Source organism: Xenopus tropicalis, chromosome 7, assembly GCF_000004195.4.
Source record: "Xenopus tropicalis strain Nigerian chromosome 7, UCB_Xtro_10.0, whole genome shotgun sequence".
NCBI lineage: Eukaryota > Metazoa > Chordata > Amphibia > Anura > Pipidae > Xenopus > Xenopus tropicalis.
This window is the reverse complement of record NC_030683.2, coordinates 115921026-115947026: the sequence shown is the minus strand read 5'-3', so window position 1 is coordinate 115947026 and position 26001 is coordinate 115921026. Positions and strand designations below refer to the sequence as shown.

At 41.6% G+C, this 26001-nt stretch overlaps 1 protein-coding gene across 4 annotated transcripts in view; it reads right to left on the bottom strand.

The window, feature by feature from the left end:
- Positions 1-612: 612 nt before the first annotated feature.
- Positions 613-26001, bottom strand: part of ccdc63 (coiled-coil domain containing 63) — a 50459-nt gene continuing 25070 nt past the window's right edge. For all 4 annotated transcript variants that reach the window (XM_012966088.3, XM_012966087.3, XM_012966089.3 and 1 more), the window contains 4 exon segments: positions 20424-20587; positions 15774-15877; positions 7438-7531; positions 613-886 (listed from right to left, as the gene is read on the bottom strand). In XM_012966088.3, coding sequence (XP_012821542.1) covers positions 800-886; positions 7438-7531; positions 15774-15877; positions 20424-20587 — 449 coding nt within the window. In that variant the 3' untranslated portion in view covers positions 613-799.

Genomic DNA, 26001 nt, shown 5'->3' with positions numbered 1-26001 from the left:
TTTTCCATGAAGAAGAATACAGTACACATTTATTCCATCGTTTGGGCGAGATTTATTGCCCACCCTAGGTGGGTGTCTTATTTTTGGGGGGTGCCTTATTTTCCGAGGGGGGTGAAAAATCGGGGGGGGGGTGCCTTAATTTCGGAGGATGTCCTATTTTCGGGGAAACAGGGTACTGCCAATACGATGTAGTACTTGCCATTAAACACTGGGTGTCACTGTTGCACCACGTACACTGTGGCTCTAAACACACAAACCCACTCAGGATTCTGTGTGATTAGGTTGGAATTATAAATATTAGCATGACTCTCAACTTAAACTGCACGGCCCATCACTTCTCATGCAGACGGGTCGCACAATTTAGCATATTCAATTATAACACAGGGGGTTTCATTAATATTAGAGGAAGCGGCGCTAGGCGCTGAGATGGCATGCATGAAGCTGCTGGACCCATGTATATGAGGCACAGAGGTACCGAGGAGCACATGTATAGTAACCCTGCCGCTGACCGGTCAATACACAGTGTTTGACTCCTAGGGGCTGTAATATACAATGGCTTCTGGGTAGTGCAGTTACACTGCGATTCTATGAAAACCTTTGCACAAGGGAAAATATTGTTTTTTCTTACTGTATTTATTAACATAAAATAAACCATTGAGGGAATAGGAAGTAACCCCAATTACTGACTCTTCTTAACTAACAGAGGTATTTAAACAGATTTAACAAACTATATTCTGGTTATCTGGTCAACAGCGGTGGGAAAGGAACCCATTTTCAGTGCCAGTTCATCGCCCAGTTATTATTTCTTGGTAGTGGATGCCATCTTAACGATGCCAGCTTCATTGGAGTTGGATTTTTTTGTTGCCTTTTGTTCCTTTTTCAGCACCTGAAACGTAAAACAGTAAGGAGGAATAAGGGTTAAGCACAAGCAGCAGAACTCCATATGGGAACAGAAATCCAAACATAATTACTTGTACAGGGTAGAATGAGGGCAAGAGACTCAGTTTGGTTAAATATTAGATGTCAGTAGCAAAAACCAAGTGGAGGAGCCACCAGTGCCCCAATCTTTTGTTACTACAACAGCGCCACCTGCTGGTCAGTTTCCAACAGTGATTCAGTTGAGGAAGTAACATAGTAAGTTAGGTTGAAAAAAGACGTACGTCCACCACGTTCACCCTTAATGCCTATATATAACCTGCCTAACTGCCAGTTGATCCAGAGGATCCAGAAACCCCATCTGAAGCCTCTCTAATTTGCTGCAGAGGGGAAAAAATTCCTTCCTGACTCCAAGATGGCAATCATAAGAGTGCTCTTGTAATTCCCAGCAAGAAAGAATTAAGAATTAAGGGCCGCCCCCTGGGATCATAGGATTCACAGTGCACACAAACAAGCCAAGGCACACATACATGCTAGGCCCCATCAACCAATGAATGGGCAGAGTTTTGCCTTTTGCTTCCACACTACTTCCTGTTACAGTCAGAGCTGCATTATTTCCTGTCAGCTGATCTCTGAGGGAGCACACAGCCCATCACTAAATGGCGGCTCAAGGGAAAGGAGGTAAAAGGGCAATATTTACTGATATATATATTCCAGTTTGGGGAGATTCTTTAATAGGCCACTTAATATGATATAAACTGTCTGTTTAAGTATTCATTCTGGGGGTATAGTTTCCCTTTAAGATTGAATAAAAGTCATGGGGAAAATACAGGAAAGAAATGGTTTGTAGCACAGCAAGGGCCATTCTTGGCTGCAAATAGCATCTCCTTTGATGGCTTCCCTACAGTAGGCTGCGCCGATTATCCTAATGCTTAATGGGCACTTTCCTTTCGTAGAGTCTTGTCTTTAAATTCCTTACACATTACGTGACAAACCGGCTAAAGAGAATCTCATTTGCGCAGCGGTGTCACCGGGATCACGTAATCAAGCTGTGAAAGAATTTTGCTTGGGGCTTTCCTGGGGCTACAAGGGAAAGGATAGATAATGGTAATCAAGCAGCTCATCTGTGTCATTGTCACATTAATATTGTATGATCGGGCGGGCGCTTAAAAGGGATAAAATGAGCTGCAGCGGCAGGAAGGTTCTGCTACACGGGCCGCGGAAACTTGGGGCTCAACAGGGAAGGTCTGTCTTTAATTATATCTCTGCGGATCTCGCAATGAGAATGGCAGCGTATTGGCACTGAACTCATTTACAGTCTATATGGCGCTATTGGCTTCCATTTACAATGTGCCTAATTATGTATGGAATGGAAATATGTATGCTTTCAAAATAAGTGAATGTAAAATTGATGAGAGGGCTATTCTAAGCCTTTCTGACATTACAGTCATTTTCTTTTAATCCCAAGAAATATGTACTGTTAATAAGAATGAATTTTGTTACAACAGCGCCACCTGCTGGTCAGTTTCTGTGATCCAGTCGAAGAAGTAAAGAAAGAGGGCTGGGCTGATGTTTTTCTGGTTAGGAAAAACATAAGAAACCTCATATAACTTTTCTCACGGCTTTCCTAACCAGAAGAACATCAGCCCAGCCCTCTTTACATTACTTCCTCGACTGGATCCCAGTCAGAAACTGACCAGCAGGTGGCGGTGGTGTAACAAAATTCATTCATAGTAACATTCATATTACTGGGGAGGAACACTTTGGATTTCAAAAGAGATATGAAAATGTGCCCAATGCAATGTCAGATTTCAGTGACGTCGCTCGACTCGTGTACTTTCTGACGAGAGCACATTTCCTATTACACGACACCAGGGACACGGAAATACCTCTGCCTGTCAGTGCTATACAAAGATTCCTTTAGAATAAGAGGGATTCTTTATTAACATTTAATTTCATATCTTGGGATTTAAAAAAAAAAAAATAAATGTAAATAATAAATAAATAAAATAGCACTCTCATCAATTTTACATTCACTTCTTTAAAAAAAGTTTACTTATCCTTTAAAGAGGAACATTTATAGAGTAGATCCTGCTTGGCCATACATGATGCAGAGCTGAAAATGGCTGACCTTTTTGGCTTTCTAGGACTTCGTTGATGACAGTGAGGCCTAAAGAGTAAGCTGCCTGACTAGCATCCCTAGCAATATGACTTGTACCTGAGCCAATACCCACACTAAATGAAATAACCACAGGCCAGGAGTCCCAACATTTGAAAGAAATGAAAAGAGGTACATAATTAACCGCTGGGTGTAGTGCGGCAGTGAAAATTTTGGCCATGCCCATTTTGCCGCCAAACCCCCAACATACCACCACCAATTAACAAATCCAAACCCCCTTTTTACATGGTTGGAATAGCAGCATCAGGAATTAGACACTATGGTACCCACATTTCATGACATATTCTGCCCCAGCATTTCATAACGTAGTTTTACCCCCAAGCACTTCATGATAAACTGTTGCCCTGAGGATTTTCATGAGTGAGCCTGTAGTAGCCCCTGCCTGAAGCCCGGCACAGAGGGTTTCTGTTCCATTTTTTGCGCTGTGCACACAGGCCTCTGGGGGTTTTTTTATGGGGGCATTTTTTGCACTTTGCACACTGTGTGGTGAGTTGTAAATGACCCATTATGAGGAGTGGAGGGAAAATGGGTTAGGACTTACAACCAGAATTGCCCTGTGCAAAGCTTTAGTTAGCAACCCTGCTGTTACAGCACAGGATATCAGGGTTTTAAACCTATATTTGAACAGTAATGCTTTTTTTTAAATGGTAACAGTCAATAATATGCTCATTCTGGAAGCACCAGGCAGCTGTACCACTACTCGTACCATCATCAAGAATCATGTCTAAAAAATCCAGTTTGAACTGAGTGCCGTTTATTTAAACTGCAATCAGTGCTGCCCTGCAACATGTATTTATTAGACTCGTCCCTGAATTTTCCAGTGATCTGGTCACCCTAACACATACAGGCCATGGAGTGGTTATTTCCCTGCGGGGAGACTGCCATCTCATTTCCAGGTACTTATTTAGAAGACAGTGAGAGGTGCCAGACTTTGCTCGAGACGATGCAGCCATCAGCAACTAATGAGACAGAGACCCATCAAGCCCCATCATGCGTTTGTCTCTCTTCCGTCATTCCCGGCTAAAGTCAGGTGTTCAATATTTGATGAGAAAGATTGATTTATTTTAATTACATAAGCTCCTTACCGGCTTCACACTTTCAGATGAATTATAAATGCACGGTGGCGGCAGGGAATAATAAAATGCCCATTGACCCTTGAAGGGGACTGATTGTATCACACTCGCCCCTGTTCCATTGTTACAATTGGTTGGAGCCTACTGCAGCCGGCGTCTGGGAATCTAAACTCAACTGCGGACTGAGGGGCCCATAAAAGTACCACAATGGGCCACATCGATGCTTTTGATGAATTAGAGAACCCCCATAATGTGCACCTACAGGTTTATAGCTCATATCTGGCACTGGTTTAGCTTGGCAGTCCTGGTTCAGCTACATATTATGGGAAGGGGCTTACCAAAGAGAAGGTGGGGGCTAAAGTGGGTCAGTGCATGTATAGGTGTAACTGACCAGAGAAGTGGCCTAATATATCCTTATTTTCCAGTCTTGAATGTTAGGGGGTATTTAGTGCTTCCCAGAACCTAAAATTGCAGTCCTTGGTATAGCCGATTACCCTACCCACTTCAGCTCCAATCAGAAGGTTTAACTCCATCCTATTTTGCACCCTACCCTCTCTATTAGTCTGGGCCTAGCCAGTCGGACACCCTAGGCAACCTTGCCCACCGTACAATCTTATGCCTCCCTCTCATCTCACTCTTCCTTCCCAAAAAGAATAAGATCTGCTTCCAATAGCTGTACCTCTATTTTAGCCTATTATTGATTATGGACCCACAGCTACATCAACCCAACCCAAACACATGAGATCTAGGTTTGAGCAGGTATTGAATGGGCAGGGTGAAAAATACAATAATCAGTTGACAAGTTGGGCCATGGAGGCAGCTTGTGGTCAAGGAGTCTGTAGGAACTTCCAATTTGATTTGAACAGTTGCCCCATGGCTAAATGATCAAATCATCTGAATTTGGAACATTACCTGGGTGTATACTGAGCCTGAGTCTTCCCTACGTCTTCCCATTCCAATAATGACAGTCTGTATCTCGTACCTCGTAGAAGACATAACCTGCCTATGTCTATCAGAGGCCACCATGCTCAAGCCCACTGCTGCTCTATGTTACCCACATAAACTATCACTTCACAAGGTCCAACCCTACCAGTCCCCACCAAGATCAACCAGTTCAATTAATAGATTCTAGAACTTACTTAGAAATCATAGAAGTTTGAGAGATGTTAGCCAAGTGCTAGATAGGTATTCTAGTATATCCAACATATACCGAATTGCATCTGTTCAAACTTTTATTAACCTGTGCATCCAGAAGATCTTCCTGTGCAGTGGTACAAATGCTCAAAGTCGCACGTCTGACCCTGTATAAGACAGGACAGTGATTTAATGGGATATAATGGGCGCCCAAGTGAAATGCAAACCTAGTTGTATAGTGAGTTGACTAATTGTGCTACCAGCTTGCTTCATGGTGTATGTACAACACTGACCTGTTGGTGTCTGCTAATACATTCTGCACGGTTGCAAGCAGGACTGCCCGGCGGCATCTCTGAAAGCCTGAGGGTAATTGGAATTAGTGGGAAAGGTTGCACTGCTCTGTTTGAAAGACTTTCCCCTGTTCTGTGGGACACTCAGGATAAGATGCCTCCAAGCAATCAAGGTAGAAAGGTCAAGAGAAAAAGCCAAACAGTTTCTTATTGGAGATGACAGCTGCTCCACGGCCCGGGGCTCTCACTGATGGCACGGTAATAAGCCATCACTTCTAAATATATTTGATGCCGTACCTTATTTTTGTGTAAACAGGTGACTTTAATACCCAGAGAGCCGCAGAACTAGTGGGTGCTCCATTAACTATACTGAGTAACAATAACATTTACTCTGTTACATACCAATATACTGTAATACATTGCACTGACAATTGTATGATGCTCTCTTTTCACTCTAAAGAATCCAGTTACCATACATTTAAGGTATAATTAAGCCTTTTATTTTAAAATCCCCTAAAATTACTCTGTACAACGCCCAGAATAACATACCTTTCTCCCTGCATGCAGATTTATTTTGTTTCTCTATAATAAGCAGCTGAACTGAAGCTCTTTTTGTTACTTCCTTGTCTAGCATGAAGCTCTGCCCCCTTTTTTCTGAGCTCTCCTACTCTCTCTGACAAAGAGAAGCCTACTGGGCATGCTCACTGCCTCTGCTCCAATTAAAATCAATCAGGCATGCCCATGGGAGATATTGCATGACAAAGCAGTGGTGTAGCTTTCTGTAAACTATGGCCGCTAAGATTCCTTCAGGTCAGATATACCCTAAGGCGGTGATCCCCAATCATTGGCTCAAGGGCAACATGTTGCTCACCAACCCCTTGGATGTTGCTCTCAGTGCCCCCAAACCAGGGAGTTATTTTTGAATTCCTGACTTGGGGGCAAGTTTTGGTTGAATAAAAACAAGATTTCCTACCAAATAAAGCCCCCTGTAAGCTGATAGTGTGCATAGAGGCCTTTAATAGCCAATCTTAGCCCTTATTTGGCTCCTCCGTGAACTTTTATGGTGCTTGTGTTGCTCCCCAAGTCTTTTTACATTTGATTGTGGCTTACAAGTAAGAAAGGTTGGGGACCCCTGCCATAAGGGCTATGACAGATGGGGCATTTAGTAGTCTACTGCCCTCTGGTGGAAAACAGTGTCAGAAAAGATGCCCCACCACTCCTAATTCTAGTGAACAGAAAGCACACCATTAAGCATTTTGGCACTGAGTTCTTCCTGGCACTACTCCAGGGTGCTTTTGTTTCACTAGTATAAGTAGCAGGCAGAAACCAGTGCTTGGTGGAATACACCCAGTAGTATTGGGATGCAATTTGCTTCTAGGTGTTGTAGTTTTCTCATAGTAAAATGATGAGAATTATAAAAGCAGATTTGTCTTTGCAGCAATCCAGCATTTAAGCAGAGAATTTCAACTGTTAATATTTATGGATGTATGCGCCACCTAGTAGCAGATGAAAGATCTATTAATAAATATGAATATTTTGAAATGATTGGCTGGACTCAAATATATACAAATAGTAAAGAGAAATAATCAATGTAAAAGGAACAAAAAAAATCACATTATTTTGTTTCCGATCAGATCGAGCTTACAAGTGACCTGCCTTTTGCTAGGACCAACGTAACAATTCCTTCATTATATGAGTAATTGAATCTCCCGTCTATGATTAAATGCAGGAGATGGAAGTGCCTTCCCGCAGAGATTACTAGCGGCGTAACTATAATCCATTTCATAAGTGCGTCTCGCCGCGTGCTGACAAATGCGCATACATATCCATACATTTTGTCAGCACAAACCTGGTGGGAATTCTGAGCTCTTTCATATTCACCTACCCCCTTCATGATTCTCTCGCGGAGCTCTGTGTGTGTTAGGGGTCTCTCTTCCTCCTCCGCTGATGGGAATTCCATGTCGCTGTCATGATCCTCCCTGGGAAAATCAGCACATAAATAAATCATATGGATGTTGTTTTATTTTTCATGCCAACATGTTACACAGCAGATATCTGTTCATCATTCCCATCAGTCCCTGGCACAGTTGAGCTTACACTCTAAGGTCCCTATCCCATTCCCATCAGTCCCTGCCCCAGTGAGCTTACACTCTAAGGTCCCTATCCCATTCACATCAGTCCCTGCCCCAGTGGAGCTTACAATCTAAGGTCCCTATCACATTCCCATCAGTCCCTGCCCCAGTGGATCTTACAATCTAAGGTCCCTATCACATTCCCATCAGTCCCTGCCCCAGTGGAGCTTACAATCTAAGGTCCCTATCACATTCCCATCAGTCCCTGCCCCAGTGAGCTTACAATCTAAGGTCCCTATCCCATTTCCATCAGTCCCTGTCCCAGTGGAGCTTACAATCTAAGGTCCCTATCCCATTCCCATCAGTCCCTGCCCCAGTGGAGCTTACAATCTAAGGTCCCTATCCCATTTCCATCAGTCCCTGCCCCAGTGGAGCTTACAATCTAAGGTCCCTATCACATTCCCATCAGTCCCTGTCCCAGTGGAGCTTACAATCTAAGGTCCCTATCACATTCCCATCAGCCCCTGCCCCAGTGAGCTTACAATCTAAGGTCCCTATCACATTCCCATCAGTCCCTGCCCCAGTGGAGCTTACAATCTAAGGTCCCTATCACATTCCCATCAGTCCCTGTCCCAGCGGAGCTTACAATCTAAGGTCCCAATCATATTCCCATCAGTCCCTGCCCCAGTGGAGCTTACAATCTAAGGTCCCTATCCCATTCCTATCAGCCCCTGCCCCAGTGGAGCTTACAATCTAAGGTCCCTATCACATTCCCATCAGTTCCTGCCCCAGTGGAGCTTACAATCTAAGGTCCCTATCACATTCCCATCAGTCCCTGTCCCAGCGGAGCTTACAATCTAAGGTCCCAATCATATTCCCATCAGTCCCTGCCCCAGTGGAGCTTACACTCTAAGGTCCCTATCCCATTCCTATCAGCCCCTGCCCCAGTGGAGCTTACAATCTAAGGTCCCTATCCCATTCCCATCAGTCCCTGCCCCAGTGGAGCTTACAATCTAAGGTCCCTATCACATTCCCATCAGTCCCTGTCCCAGCGGAGCTTACAATCTAAGGTCCCAATCATATTCCCATCAGTCCCTGCCCCAGTGGAGCTTACAATCTAAGGTCCCTATCCCATTCCTATCAGCCCCTGCCCCAGTGGAGCTTACAATCTAAGGTCCCTATCCCATTCCCATCAGTCCCTGCCCCAGTGGAGCTTACAATCTAAGGTCCCTATCACATTCCCATCAGTCCCTGTCCCAGCGGAGCTTACAATCTAAGGTCCCAATCATATTCCCATCAGTCCCTGCCCCAGTGGAGCTTACAATCTAAGGTCCCTATCACATTCCCATCAGTCCCTGCCCCAGTGGAGCTTACAATCTAAGGTCCCTATCACATTCCCATCAGTCCCTGTCCCAGCGGAGCTTACAATCTAAGGTCCCAATCATATTCCCATCAGTCCCTGCCCCAGTGGAGCTTACAATCTAAGGTCCCTATCCCATTCCCATCAGTCCCTGCCCCAGTGGAGCTTACAATCTAAGGTCCCTATACCATTCCCATCAGTCCCTGTCCCAGCGGAGCTTACAATCTAAGGTCCCTATCACATTCCCATCAGTCCCTGCCCCAGTGGAGCTTACAATCTAAGGTCCCAATCATATTCCCATCAGTCCCTGCCCCAGTGGAGCTTACAATCTAAGGTCCCAATCATATTCCCATCAGTCCCTGCCCCAGTTGAGTTTATAATCTACAATCCCATTCGCACACACTAAGGTTGGTTTTATCAGTAACTAATTAACCTGCCTGTATGTTTTGGATTATGGAAGGAAACTGGAGTAACATGAACCCCAGTGAGAATATATAAATCCTGTTTCCTTCCTCAAAAACACACAGGCAGCTTAACAGGCTCCTGATTAAAGGAAAATTCGACCTTTAAAAAAGGTTAATGTAAAATGAATGATAGTGCTGTTCTAAACACTTTCGCAATTTACTTTCATTATTTTTTTTAGATTCCAAGATTAGGGGATACGTGTAATGTTAATATGAATGCATTTTGTTACAAAAGCGCCACCTGCTGGTCAGTTTGTGACCATGATCCAGTCGAGGAAGTTGTCAGGAGAAAGAAAGAGGGCTGGGCTGATGTTCTAGGTAGGAAAAACATTAGAAAAGTCAGATAACTTTTCTCACATCTTTCCTAACCAGAAGAACATCAGAGCAGCCCTCTTTCTTTCTCCTGACTAGTTCCCCGAATAGATCAAGGTCGGAAACTTTATTTGTCTGTTTTTGCTACTCAGTAAAAGGCATACAAGAGGCCAATGGATCTATGGACTCCACATAGACTGCAAGATTTTAAGTACAGGTATGGGACCTGTTATCCAGAATGCTCAGGACCTGGGGTTTTCCAGATAAGGGGTCTTTCCTTAATTTAATTTTCATATCTTAAGTCTACAAAAAAATTATTTCAATATTAAATAAACCCAAAGGGACACTTTTGCCTCCAATAAGGATAAATTATATCAAATACAAGGTACTGTTTTATTATTACAGAGAAAAGGGAATCATTTAACCATTAAATAAACCCAATAGGGCTGTTCTGCCCCCAATAAGGGGTAATTATATCTTAGTTAGGATCAAGTACAGGTACTGTTTTATTATTACAGAGAAAAGGGAATCATTTAACCATGAAATAAACCCAATAGGGCTGTTCTGCCCCAATAAGGGGTAATTATATCTTAGTTGGGATCAAGTACAGGTACTGTTTTATTATTACAGAGAAAAGGGAATCATTTAACCATTAAATAAACCCAATAGGGCTGTTCTGCCCCCAATAAGGGGTAATTATATCTTAGTTGGGATCAAGTACAGGTACTGTTTTATTATTACAGAGAAAAGGGAATCATTTAACCATGAAATAAACCCAATAGGGCTGTTCTGCCCCCAATAAGGGGTAATTATATCTTAGTTGGGATCAAGTACAGGTACTGTTTTATCATTACAGAGAAAAGGGAATCATTTAACCATTAAATAAACCCAATAGGGCTGTTCTGCCCCCAATAAGGGGTAATTATATCTTAGTTGGGATCAAGTACAGGTACTGTTTTATTATTACAGAGAAAAGGGAATCATTTAACCATTAAATAAACCCAATAGGACTGTTCTGCCCCCAATAAGGGGTAATTATATCTTAGTTGGGATCAAGTACAGGTACTGTTTTATTATTACAGAGAAAAAGGAAATCATTTTGAAAAACTTTAATTATTTATATAAAATGGAGTCTATGGGAGACGGGCTTTCTGTTATTTGGATAACAGGTTTCCAGATAATGGATCCCATACCTGTACCCGTGGGTAAAACGTTATACATGACACTTAGTGACTACTAAATCCCTTTCAGTGGAACAGAAGGAAACCTCTCCCCACACTAATGAGATGGGCAGCGCCAGTTTATCACAAAGGCATTTTGGCATCTAATGGAAGAGTTACCAGCTACAAAAAAATAATAATAATCATAGCCTTTTTAAAAAATCATGATAAAATGATCACATTATCTCTCTGGCTCCATGACTCCGACATGTAAATTACCCTCAAAAGCTCCTTGCAGCATAAGAGCAGAGGCAGCCATGTACAAAATTAATGCCATTAATTTCCTAGACAGCTGCTATCCACAAATACGCACATTCTAAATGTAAACTATAATTATAATGCGACTCCACAACAATAACTTCTCGGCTTCATAAATCATAAGTGCAAGCTCATCAAGTACGGAAAATTAGGGAATTCAGTCAAAGGCGGGCGGAGCTTGTGTTGGCTTGGAGGCATTAGCCATTAGCGAGAGAGAGGGGTAGGCGCCCCCGGCACACAAACTGTTAAAGAAAGATATGCAGAGGGGAACAAGATAGAATCATTATATATCGGTTTTGGATGATTTTATCTGTCTGTATTCTGGTATCTCTCTGGTCTCTCAGAGGAATATTCATTTTTGTGGCTCAGAAGCTCAGGCTGTAGAGAACCAGACCATCTACAGAACAGAGGGAAATGATGAGCAAGCTACGTATATTGCTACTTACATGTATCAGTGTTCTATGAAGGCAATGGGAGCAGAAGTGGCTGAACTATTGCATTAAACAAGAAAGGGAGGTTGCTGAATTGACAGCCAAAAAGCTTCTTGTTTCAATTAAACTGGCATTTCTGGGAAACAACATATTGTGATGTGTGCCAAATACTGAACCTACACCATTTGCTACTAAAGAATTTGTAAACCTTTAAAAAAATAAACGTAAAAGTGCTCAGGGTGCTTTTCTAAACACTTTTGCAATTTACATTTATTATTTATTTTTTTCGGTTTCAGAGCTGTTTAAGTTTTTATTAAGTGCCTATATAATAAATTTTGTACCAACAGTGCCACCTGCTGGTCAGTTCCTGTAACTGTACAGAGAGATATACCTTCAGAAGGGAAACAGAGAAGGGTTCTGATCAGGGAAGAGACCAGAAGCCTCAGATGCCCTTTCCCATCTCCTCCCTGAGCAGAGCAACATCAGAACCCTTCTCTGTTTCCCTTCTGAAGGTATATCTCTGTCTGTGCAGTTACATGAACTAACCTGTAAGTGCCGCTGTTACACCATTCATTACATTAGTTAATAAAAAATTCAATAGCTCTGAAACAAATAAAAAAAAAAGACATAATTAGAATCGAAAAGTGCTTTTTGTAAATCTTTTTTTAAAGTTTACATATCCTTTCAAATACAGTACAACACTTAACTACAATCCCCAGAACCCTAGGGGTGATAAAGGACAAGCCAACAGGATTATTTCCTGGGAAAATGAAATCAGGTAAGAATTTGTTTCTGGGACAGAAAGGGTATAAGGCTTATATCAACAAGTGCAGTTGTGGTTAATGCAATTTCCCTGCTATCAGTTGCGCATCAAACCACTTTCATTACAGGTATTTGCTTCAAAATGTGCTCCTTCCACTTCCGTATAGCTCCTGCCTTCCTTTTCGAATCTATCACTGCTGCGCCTAATAACTCCACCTCCTGACCAGGCGGTAGCTCCAAGGTCCCCCTTGTGACCAGCATTAATAGGCTCAGCAACTACAGAATCGGGTGCAAGCGTAACCCACACTGGAAATGACGCCAGATGGACATCCATGTAATTGTGTACAAGAAAAGTAAATGCTGAGGCAGTAATTTTGCCGAATCAGACAAAATTGCAGTTGGTGTATGTTGTATTTTTTTCAATAAAATCCCCTGTATCTCTATATTTTATATATATATATATATATATATATATATATATATATATATATATATATATATTGTTACTTCATGTTGCCAGTAAACACAAGGCACGGGACAGATGAGAAGAGCTGTAGAATCTATAGCATCAGCACACTGATACCTTTGGAGGTTAAGTAATAAAAGGCAGTAAGTTTGCCCAGGAGCAGTAACCCATAGCAACCCATTAGCTGGAAGCATTTACTGGTCACCTGTTTAAAAGCAAACATCTTATTGGTTGCTATGTGTTACTGCTCCTGGGCAAACTTAGCACCTTTTAGTACATAAGCGTTTCAGATTGTATGGCAGAAGTTACTTAGGGTGAAGAAACACAGAGCTACAGGTATGGGACCTGTTATCCGGAATGCTTTGGGACCTGGGGTTTCACGGAGGGGAAAGGGGTCTTTCCATAATTTGGATCTCCATACCTTAAGTCCACTGAAACATCATTTAAATATTATTAAACCCAATAATGCTGTTCTGCCCCAATACAGGTACTGTTTTATTATTACAGAGAAAAGGGAATCATTTAACCATTAAATAAACCCAATAGGACTGTTCTGCCCCCAATAAGGGGTAATTATATCTTAGTTGGGATCAAGTACAGGTACTGTTTTATTATTACAGAGAAAAGGGAATCATTTAACCATGAAATAAACCCAATAGGGCTGTTCTGCCCCCAATAAGGGGTAATTATATCTTAGTTGGGATCAAGTACAGGTACTGTTTTATTATTACAGAGAAAACCATTTTTAAAAATCAAAGTTAATTGGTTATAATGGAGTCTATGTGTGATGGCCTTTCAGTAATTTGGAACTTTCTGGATAACGGGTTTCCGGATAAGGAATCCCATACCTCTACTAGTAGCAGCTACTTGTCACGGCTACAGAAATAGACAATTCTGATCATTTACTGATAATTGTCTCTCTTTGTGTTTTAGCAGAGGCAATTCTCAGTATTGTCTATAGCAGTGTATTTTCTGGCGTTTAGTAGCCATCACAAGTAGCTGCTACTTAGTAGCTCCGTGTGTCTTCACCCTTAAAGAGTTAAAAGAATACATTGTGCTTCCAGATATAAACTCATGTAAATCACTGCACCTAATGCTCTAACCAAAGGACATGTTAGGAGGAAGAGGCTATTGAATAACTAATAGTTGCCTGGAACCCTACAGTAATGAACAAAGACAACAGGAGAGCTAAACTTGTATAAAGTAAGCTGGGGATAGAAAGGGCTTAGCGTTGTTCCTGGCCCAAATTCCACAGCTTCCAATTAACAACTGCAGCTTCCACTTTGCCTTTTAACTTATCAGCTCCAATCAATAAATGCCCAGAGGTAAAACAAATCAATGCTCATGGTGTTTATTGGTTTTTCTCTTAGGTCTGAATCACTGAAAATCCAATGATTTCTCAGGAGATCTAGTGGATACCCAGCTGCGGTTCTGTAGGCAGGGGAAGTGTGGTGGAGCTGATTCGGTGAGGGTAATCTGTTATTGGGGGAAATCTGTGCTAAAAACAGGATTGGGCTGGCAGGACACTGAGAAAAAACTTGATGGGCCCCACTGTCCAAGACCCACTCTGAGCCTGGCGCTGGGGAGGGGAAAGGATTGCAGAACACCCCGGTCCAGCACTGCCAACAACCTCTCAACTGTCCTCATTTACACAGGACAGTCCTGATTTTAACAGTTCAACCCGCAGTCCCGGATTCTTAAGGTGGCCATACACGTGGCGATCCGACGATGTTTCGTACGACCATCGGTCGCACGAAACATCGTAAGATCCGCCACACACCATTCAGGGCTGAATCGGCAGGTAAGGAGGTAGAAACAATAGGATTTCTACCTCCTTCTGCCGATTCAGCTCTGAAGGGAGAATTTTGGTCAGGCGCCTTCTATGGCGCCCGATCAAAATTTTCAAACTTGTCCGATCGGCGAGTCGTCCGATATCGGCAGCTTCCTGCGATATCGGTCGACTCGCCGACATGCCATACACGCACCGATTATCGTACGAAACGAGGTTTCGTACGATAATATCGGTGCGTGTATGGCCACCTTTACTGAAAAAGTCCCTCATTTCCCTTTGATCTCCTGCACTGAACTCCAAAAAAGATACAAAGTTTCTCAAACTTAATTAGATAAGTAGCTTTTGGCAGAGAGCCCAGAATACTCCCCCTCCCCCTGCACTGAGATACAATTGTAACTAATATAAATATATCTAAGATAAACAGGTCTCTTGGGGAAACTGAGCTTAAAGGGCATTTATTCATTAGCAAAACTGTAATAACACATAAAACAAGACCCCGAAAATGTGTTCAAACTTTAAATAACCTGCCAAATTACCCAGAAAAGTGTTTTAAATGTTACTCTAATGGATCCGGATGGCAGGCTATTTTCAGTAAAATGCAGATCCACAGCCACAGCCCTGAAAGATCTTAGCAACCGGGCACTGGTTGGAATGAGAGACTGAAATATAAATATGAGAGGGACTGACTAGAAAGATAAGGAATACAAATACAACAATAAAAACACTGTAAGCTCACAGAGCAGTTTATTGGCTGCTGGAGCCAGTGACCTCCATTTCAAAGCTGGAAAAATGTTAACAACTGGAAAAATTAAACAATTAAAAAAAAATAAATGATGACGACCAACTGCAAAGTCGCTAGGAATAGGCCAGTAAAAGTTAACTTAAAAGTGAACCCTTTATCTAATTTTCCTGTGTTTAGATTTTTTTTTTAGTTTGCCATCGATATGATACAAGTTAAAACCTGCTGCAAAAACTGTACCGTAATTAAATATGTTTTTAAAAAATAGAAGGAACAAGTTTATTAATCTTATTAAAATAATGGCAATTTATTCCCCCATGTGCTGCAATGAGTGCGAGACCTTACCCGGTTGTAGGTGGCTTTATCTGATAGACCGGCGGCGGCATGTCTGTTAGTGGTCCCAGGAGAAATTGGGCGGTTTCCTGGGGATCGTACGGCTTGTCGTAGTTCTGGGGAAACCACATTAAAGACAAATAAATGAAATGCTTTACTCAGCGTGGCACTGTCACTGTGTTTTTACATTTTGTACAATTAGAAATGCCCTTAAAGGAGAACTAAACCCTTAGAATGAATACTTAACCAACAGATAGTTTATATTATGTTAAGTGCCCTATTAAACAATCTCACCAAACTGGAATATATATCAGTAAATATTGCCCTTTTACATCCTTTCGCTTGAGCCGCCATTTAGTGATGGGCTGTGAGCTCCCTCAGAGATCAGCTGACAGGAAATAATGCAGCTCTAACTGTAACAGGAAGTAGTGTGGGAGTAAAAGGCAGAACTCTGCCCATTCATTGGCTGATGGAGCCTAGCATGTATGTGTGCCTTGGCTTGTTTGTGTGCACTGTGAATCCTATGATCCCAGGGGGTGGCCCTTAATTCTTAAAATGGCAAAGTTTTCATTTAAAAAATGATGTGCAGCTCACATTTGCTCTTCCCACTGACTCCCAAAAATTGTTGGATATTCAGGGAATTGTAGGGCAGCAAACGCAAAAGCAAATTGTCCAATTGGAACACCTCAATCTATAAAGCCATATACGGGCAGATTTAAGCTGCAGATTTTACTCCTTCAGACCAGACCAGAGTATGAGCCCTCTCCAGCAAATATCATGCTGGGTCAGATATCTATGAAGACCCCATGGGGTGAAGATGACACTGGTGGATTGATGTGGTCCTATCCTCACCCAACCTCTTTATTCTCCTAGTCTCTTTTATTTACATGCTAGCCTCTATCTTTCCATCTATTTCTCTTCTTTCTTCCCATTCAGAAATAGGGAATGACCATGAAACAGGTCAAATGATGAGGAGCAGGAAGGCCCACTGACTCCTGGGCCCACCGGGAGTTTTCCTTGTATCCTGGTAGGCCAGTCCGACACTGAATAGGTTCCAGAAGTTTGCCCAGAATGCACATTCAGCCTATTGGTACATAGTTCAGTATACTATATGTAGGTGTAACATTTAAAAAAAAACATGACTGGGGTGTGTGGGGACCACGACGGGGGTCCCTTTGGGGGGTGCCCCAGTGGGCCAAGAACCCCCCAGTCCGACCCTGTTTAGGTCCAGTGCCTAGGGTGGCACTGAACCTAAATACATCACTGACTATATAACTGAAAGAATTACATTCAGCTTCCTACCTCCTTGTACTGCTGGCTGTACTGCCACATTAACTCATGGCCGACATGAAATATCTTCAGCCGTATTTTACCACTTTGGCAGGGAAATTCCAAGAAGTTATAATGAACTCCTCTAGTGGTCAGAAAACTGCTGAACCGTGATGAATATTGGTGATTTAAAGGCCTTTTTGGTTTTAAGTACGCTGGGGTTTATTGATTAAAAGCAAAAAGCGCCAATTTTCTAAAGGGAATATTTCCCATTCGTTTTCCTAAAGACAGATGAATACATACGAGGGTATAGAATATTATGTGCAAAGAAAATTCATTCTCTCTGTGTGTTTATAGACATTGAAGCTTTTTCGTTGCAATTCTTGGGAAGTGGATATAATATAGCGGTAATATTTGCCTGTAACCATAATTCTTCTACTGGTAGTGATGGGTTTTCTTATTGGTTTATTGCATTAAATATTCCACATAAGTAGCAATGAACTATGCAGCCACAGGGATATTGTGATTTTGTGTTATTACCTTATTTCATTTAATAAATGGGTTGAGTAAACAGCTTTATGGACCGGGTCTTGACTGGTTGCCATATAAACAAGACACATTACAGTAGCCTGGCAGCAGGGAGTAAATAGGCTTATGGTGCTCCTACATTCAAAGCAAAACTGTGCACACACAGAGGTTTATTTAAAGGGGTAGTTCACCTTAACAACTTTTCAATTGGTCTTTATTAATTATTTTGTATAGTTTCTAATTATTTGCCTTCTTCTTCTGACTCTTTCCAGCTTTCAGTTGGGTCACTGACTCCAACAGCCCAAAACTATTGTTATTGTTACTTTTTATTACTTATCTCTCTAATATGGCCCTCTCCAAATCATATTTCAGTCTCTCATTCATACCACTGCCTGGTTGCTAGGGTAATTTAGACCCTAGCAATCAGATAGGTGCTGAAATTCTAAACTTAAGAGTTGAACAAGAAGCTAAAGAAATCAAAAACCTAAAAAATAAAGACCAAATGCAAATTGTCTTACAATAGCACCCTCTATATCAGGGTGTCAAACTCAATCACATAAGGGGGCCGAAATCTAAAACACAGGCTAAGTCGTGTAAAAAAGTGGAGTAAGACATTACCGGTGATGTTGCTCATAGCAGCCAATAGATGCTTTGCTACTGTTGAAATCTGATTACTGATTGGATGCCTTGGGCAACATTACTGGTAATGCTTCACACCACTTTTTACACAGCATGATAAATATACCCCTTAGTCTTAGTTACTATGTGAGGAAAATGGAAATTGATCAGGCTGGATGGTCAGACACACTCACCAAGGGCCACATAAAACAGCCAGGTGGGCTGGATTTGGCCCCCGGGCCTTGTGTTTGACATATATGCTCTATATTATATTAAAAGCAAATGTTAAGGTGAACAACCCCTTTAAGAAGGAACAAGGGTCACGATCTGCAAAAAATCCACACGAGATGCATTTCCCTGGATTCCACGAGAATCACAGGTGCCTGAAAAGTAGCGCTGCACTGGTGTCTGCATTGGTATATTATGGGCAAGCTGCACTTTGTTTGAGGCTATGTGGGTGTGATTTGTCTCATTAGGCAACAAAACCCAATAGAAGCCCTGGAAGAAAAACCTGCTCGAGATAAATATTAATTCCAGGGTTTCTGTGCACCATCTTCCCAGTACTTTGCACCTTATTTAGCAGATAAAAATTAGGTGCAAGGCAAAAGGTCAGATACCCCCAACACCAAGACTGGGACTGAAGCACAGCCCTTACTAGGTTATAGCAGGACAAATACAGAAACGCAATGAGTGTATTGATACTCAATTGGATAAAAGTACAAGTTCCATACAGGAAGCTGCCACTTTCCAGAGCGATTTGACTACACTGGAAAACTGGGCAGCAAACTAGTAAATAAGGTTCAGTGCAAAGTTAAATGCAAAAATCAATGCACCTGAAGAAGGGTGTTAAACCGAGCTATAAACTACACTGGTATGAAGCAAGATACCGTGTGCACTCCGGGTTATTGATTTTTGCATTTGGAAATGGTTTACAGCCAGCACGGGGTCTGTAACCTGTTGAAAAGCACATACTGATCACCCGCTACATAAGGACTTATTTGTAACTTTGTGGATAAGTGCAGAGTTATACACTTTAGTAGAAATAATATAAACGTGAGTTATACACTAAATGGTAGTGTGTTGGGGGGATCCTTAATTGAGAAGGATCTGGGACAGTGTCATTCTGTGGCTACTAAAGCAAATAAAGTGCTGTCTTGTATAAAAAAGGGCATTGACTCAAGGGATGAAAACATAATTTTGCCCCTTTATAGGTCCCTGGTAAGGCCTCACCTTGAGTATGGGGGACAGTTTTGGGCTCCAGTCCTTAAGAAGGATATTAATGAGCTGGAGAGAGTGCAGAGACTGCAACTAAACTGGTTAAGGGGATGGAAGGGTTAAACTATGAGGTTGGGGTTGTTTTCTCTGGAAAAAAAGGTGTTTGTGGAGAGACATGATTACTCTGTACAAGTATGTTAAAGGGGACTATAGACAGATGGGGGGTGTTCTTTATTCTCATAAAAACAATCAATGCACCAGAGGCCCCCACTTTAGATTAGAGGAATGTAACTTTCATTTGAAGCAGCGTAGGGGGTTCCTCACGGTGAGGGCAGTGAGGTTGGGGAATGCCCTTCCTAGTGATGGGGTAATGGCAGATTCTGTTAATGCCTATAAGAGGGGCCTGGATGAGTTCTTGAACAAGCATAGTATCCAAGGCTATTGTGATACTAATATCTACAGTCAAACTATTGGTATATATAGTTTATATATGTCAGTATATAAATAGATTGGTAAAAATATGTGTATATATATGTGCACTGGGGTTCATTGGACTTTGGTCTTTTTTCAGCTCAACTTAGCTATGTAACTATGTATCTATGTATATATAATATTACTCTGGGCACTGCTCAATAAAATGGAATGACTGGGAATTCCTACGTCAGTAGCTTCCTCCATATGATTCTTTATTTATCAGAGCTTGCATGCTATCATTTCTTCTGTTCTAACACAAATGAAACCAACAAGGTAACTTGAAGTCTAGCAAACATTTTTTTTTTTTAAATAGTTTATTTGACCTTGACAAAAACGAAATGCAACTGAAACCTCTCCAATATATTGCTTTTAAAATTGAATTGAGATTGCATTCTCGTCCCTCCATCTTTTCTGCATTCAGCAGGCAGTTTGATGGCACATGGGGATATATTAGGCCGAGTAAAACAAGCTCTCTCCCTGATCTGGCATTAACCATTCTACCCATGCTTTGTACTGAATAACGGGCATGCTTTGCGGGCAAGGTGTTATTTCACCTACCTTTGAGTCTAGGAAGGACTGAGCGGCCAGAAGCTCATTAGTTTTCTGCTCAATGAGACCAAGGTACTGCATTATGTTTGTCTCGCGGATGCTGGAAGAGGAACCCAACATTTCATCCAGGACTGAGTGGTCACAATTTATCTTCTTGAATAAGGAATCAATTCCTAGGGAATAAGTACAACCGTGTCAACAACTAGAGGCAAGTCAATTAGACAGGAGCGCAGGTAGATGCGGCCAGCCTGGGGAAAATCATTGCGCTCATAGAATAAAAATAATGAAAACAGTGAACAGTGAAAGCAAACATTTGATTGGGTGCCATGGGTTACTGCCCAGGGGCAAATTTGCCCAGTGTTTATAAATAAGCCCCAGCGAGTGTTATAAAACAACTGAGAGATACCTTTGCTCACAATCTTCAGGAGACTCAAGCCATATATATTGCAGATGTTTCTCGAGGAAGAGGTTCTGTAATTCTGGCATGGTAGCAAACTATATACAAAGTCAAGTGTAAAGTGATGCTTGGCAGGGAAGGCGTGGTGAAAACGCTAACTATCCACGCATATTGTTGATATCAACAATATATCAACAGTTGGTCTCTTCTCTGTTAACATCGCCAAGCTTGTATAGAGACTTTTTTTAATATAAACAGTAGAAATTTTTGCTACATCTCAACGCATTTTGCCCCAGCAACAAACATGAGAGTGAGGCAGCATAAAGAAAAGAAATATACAATATAAAAGAGATGACTACCAATACATTATAATGAAATATTTGCAGGTCAATGTGAACTGCTCTAAAATGTGACAAAGAAAAGGTTTTCTCTTGTCACACAGTGTAGACATGAGCAGTCTTCTGCTCTGAAATATCCCGTTAGTAGGATGTCAATAAAATGAAAACTTGCTGTTGTGTGGCCGAATTATACTGGCATTGTATATGGCCTTGATTGACAGGTATGGGACCTGGTATCCAGAATGCTTGGAACCTGCAAGGCTGTTTTAATAAATAGGATAAAGAGGCATTTGCCCAGGATTCACTAAAGATGGCCATACATGTTCAGGTATTAATCATCTTATGATGAACGTTTTGGATATTGATCATACATTTAAATGCAACAATCTAAAACTAACATTCAGACTGAAATTGTTGGATTAGAGTCCTAAACATAACAATTGCACAAAAGTTACGCCACGGAAATGCATTGTACATCCCTCAAGGATATCGTCAGATACACAATACACGTGGAGATATTATCATTATCTGTCTGAAATTTTCTAACCTGTCCGATCGACTAAACAACCAATTGCCATGAGACAAGTCCACACACAGTCTGAAAATCATACAAAATGTAGTTTTGTACAATTATATTGGTGTGTGTATGGCCAGCTTAAGACAAGGGGCCCACCATCAGACTTTGACATATAATTTGGCATCCTTTCTAGGAGTGATAATTTTATTATAAAACACCTGTAATTTTGTTGTTGCTACCATATTTAAAACGGACGCCCCATTAAATAATTTTGCTGTCAAACTTTTTTGACAACATGAAGTCATTCAGTGCTTTGCCTATACGATTTTCCATTTGAAGAGCCACAAAACTGCACTGAATGTAGTCACTATCGCTGCCACGCTTCCTTCCTTTCTAATGCTAACACCTTCACATCTGGCAACCATAAAATTAATCACAGTAACCCATTTATTTATGCACACAACCAACAGGAATCAACATTTCGGGGTTTATAAAGGGAGGGTGAACCTCCCTACAATATACTATATCCCATCAAATTAATCTCAGGTAGATTGACACTGACATTTCTGTCAGGCTTAATGCAGTTCCATGTTAGATAAAGACACAATATACAGTACAACGTGGTCATTGAGGAGCCTAAATTTCTGTTTTCGCCAATCAACACTGGTGTAATCACCATATAAATACTTAGGGAGCTAACACATGGACAAATGATCATACAGTTTAGTTGAGAGGTCTGTGCGTCTCCATCTCAAAGCAGGCTGAAATTATCCCAAGGTCTGTCCTTATAGCAGGCGATTAATTATTTCCGAACGGCGGGGAAGATAAATCCCTTGAAGATGCATACAATTATCAACTAGTAACTACTAATAGCAGCTATTTTAAAAGACAAATATAAATCTATTTCATGTTTAGCCCTGTCAGATGAGGCAATGCAGCCAATGAATTGTACATGAGTTTCCTTGACCTCTTAGAACGTTCTATGCACTTCAGTAAAGCTTGGAGTCACATCCAAACCTAAATAAGGAAATATTACATTAGCTAATTATTGAGGTTTGCTTTTATCTGCAGAGCAAGAGCCATCCTGTGGAAGAAGTAGATCCATCATTTTGTTTACACTTATTCTGTCTGACCTTCAATCCAATACACGTACGTCTTGGGTTCCGCTCAGCTACAAAAACAATGCTATCATCTGGAACACCGGAGAAATGTTTATATGGCGGCAAAGAGCTTTACTAAACTGCTTTGCTCCAAACTGCATTATTTAAAAATGTTGGCCTGTATTCCTTATATATATATATATGACCTTCACAGCCCGCCACACAGCTTCTCTGCTATAAGCTACTGTCAGAGACTGAGAAGACCCTTTCTGGTCAGTGCATTCAATTTCAGAACTTCTGCATGACTCCTTCTGGATCAGAGCTGTCCATGCATGTCCAGCACAGATCAATTTAAAACAGTCTGCTAGCTTTCAATTGGAAACTGTAAGTTAGAAACCAAAATGTGATTGAAAGGGAATGTCTGCAGCTTACTTGGTGCTGTAATTACTGGAGTTTCTGCGTTTTGCCATTGGCAGATTTTATTGCGAATTGGGTGTCAAAAATGGTCAATGCGCTAAAACAAATTGTTGCACATGTATAAAAAATGATGTGCATTAAAAAAAGTTGCGCGCGTAAAAAATTATGGGCGCAACTATTGTTGACACGCACCATTTTCGCCATTTCAAAGACAAACAGGACAGATTCACTCATCACTAGTTAATATAGCTTCTCCAGCAGAATCCTGCATTGAAATCCGTTTTTCAAAAACACAGATTTTTTTATATTTAATTTTGAAATTTCACATGGGCTCCCAGTAGGTATCAGAATAGCACTACTCAATAGTAAGAAATCCAAGTCCGGCTTGGGACTCCTCCAGTTACATGGGAGTAGGAGAAACAATAGGTTAGCTGAAAGCAGTTCTAATGTGTAGCGCTGGCTCCTTCTGAAAGCTCAGACTCAGGCAGATGGCGCCTACACACCAATATTACAGCTACAAAAATTCAATTTGTTGGTTAAAGAACAACATTTTAAATGGTAGAGTGAATTATTTGCTATTAGTGATGAGCATCTGCCTGCTGAAAAATTAGTTGTGCGTCGAAAAAAGTAGAGGTTGCGGCAAACGTATTTCATGGATTTTCTGCAGTTTCGTAAATTTTCCGAATCGAAACAGGACATATTCGCTCATCACTATTTGCTATGTAAAAATTGTAATTTAGAAATAATAAGTACCCCATAAAAATCACGACAGAATCAATTTAATACCTTTGTTATAATTTTCTTTGTGACCAGTCATTTGAAATTAATAGTCACTTTGTGTCTTAACTGGTGACACAATGATGTGACAAGGAGCACACTTGCCCGGACCGGAACGAAAAGACAAAGAAAATGGCGCCAGAATTCTTCTGCACAAAAACCCTCGGCCAGAAGCACCTGCCCAGGGTATAAGGTAAGCAAAAACATTTTGGTGCCCACCAATGATTTCAACTTTGGTTCTCCTTTAAGTTTGCCCATAACATATATTACTTCACTAGCAGCTGGGAGCAAATGCTTCCTTACCTAATTCTTAAAGGAACAGTAACACCAAAAAATGAAAGTGTTTCATATAAAGAACTGTTGCCCTGCACTGGTAAAAGCTGTGTCTTTGCTAAAGTAACACTACTATAGTTTATATAAATAAGCTGCTGTGTAGCCATAGGGGCAGCCATTCAAGCTGAAAAAGGGAGAAAAGGCACAGGCTCTATAGCAGATAAGATACAATAGTGTTTTATCTGTTATCTGCTATGTGCCTGTGCTTTTTCTGCTTTGAATGGCTGTCCCCATGGCTACACAGCAGCTTTCTTAATATATAGACTATAGTAGTGTTTCTGAGGCAAACACACCAGTTGTACCAGTGCAGGGCGTCAGTACATTATACTGAAATTACTTTTATACACTTTAATTTTTTAGGTGTTACTGTTCCTTTAATAGCTAAAATACAAAGCATGCAACAAATCTGTCAGCTGCTGTAACCACCTGGCACTTCCATTACACCATGGTTTCCATTTTAAGTGGCTAATATTTACTGCATGTGAATGATCTGTGATTTATTTAGATGGAATCAGAGATGGCAGCTATTAAACCCATCATTGTTGGGTACAAACTGTTTTGTTTATTGCCTTGTAACGTGTCAGTAAAAGTGAATGGCTGCATGCAGACAATCTCAGCAGATTATTCCGCAGAATACAGATATCAGAGGTATGGTTTTCATTCACAGAACCTATTATTGAAGGCCAGATTGCTCTGTATGCCAGGGCTTGCCTCCAGTAGTCTTTCTGTATGAATGCAAATCTATTATACCTAACACAAAGATGATGTATGAATCTTTTTCTTTCCAACATAAATGGCATGTTGACGATCTTGTCTTTGTGTTGCAAATGCCTAGAGTAGCAAAAATATAGTTTGTCACAACAAGACACTAGCAAAGCTCTGGTGCTGTGGTTGTCTACCAATGCTATTGCCAGTGCTGTAGGATCCTAGGGCGGGGGTTGCCTATAGACAAGCCAAAAAGATGCCACATCTATACTCCTGAAGAAGTTCAAGGAAATGGCCACCTGAGTAACTAACTCTCTAGGCCAGGTGTCCTCAAACTTTTTAAACAGGGGGCCAGTTCAGGGTCACTTAGACTGTTGGGGGGTCTGGCAGGGCCAGAACTAGGGGTAGGCAGAAGAGGCAGCTGCCTAGGGCACAATGATTGGGGGGCGCCAGACAGGAGCCTCTTCTGCCTACCCCTAGTCTTCGATTCGTTTTGAGTCGCTTCGCACATCGACCACCCCCCCGCGCTCGAACTGCGCATGTGTGCCAGTTCGAGCGCAAGGGAAGGGGGGGTTGGTGCGCAATGCAGGTGAAGGGGCGAGGTGGCCAACTGGGCTGCCTAGGGCGCCTGGTCGCCCCGGCCTGCCCCTGGGGCCCGCTATATTTAGTCCTCAAACTACGCACCCTGCCCCGCCGTGTCCTCACCCCTGGCTACTACCTGTCTACCTCAGTGTGGTCCTCAGCTCCATGTCACCACGTTACACTGGCCGACGCTGTATCCGACCTGCGTCCCGTAGTTTGAGGACCCCTGCTCTAGGCTTATAAAACACACCCTACAAATGATAAAGCCCTGAAGAAACACAGGACACAGGGTGGCAGTGTTGCTTTTAATGGGCATCAGCCTAATAACATTTTTAAAGGATGTTCCTCTTAAAATTAAAAAGTATGCAGACAGTGATGTTCTACCATATTTTTTCAGGGTTTTTAAAGTGAAACTGACAGT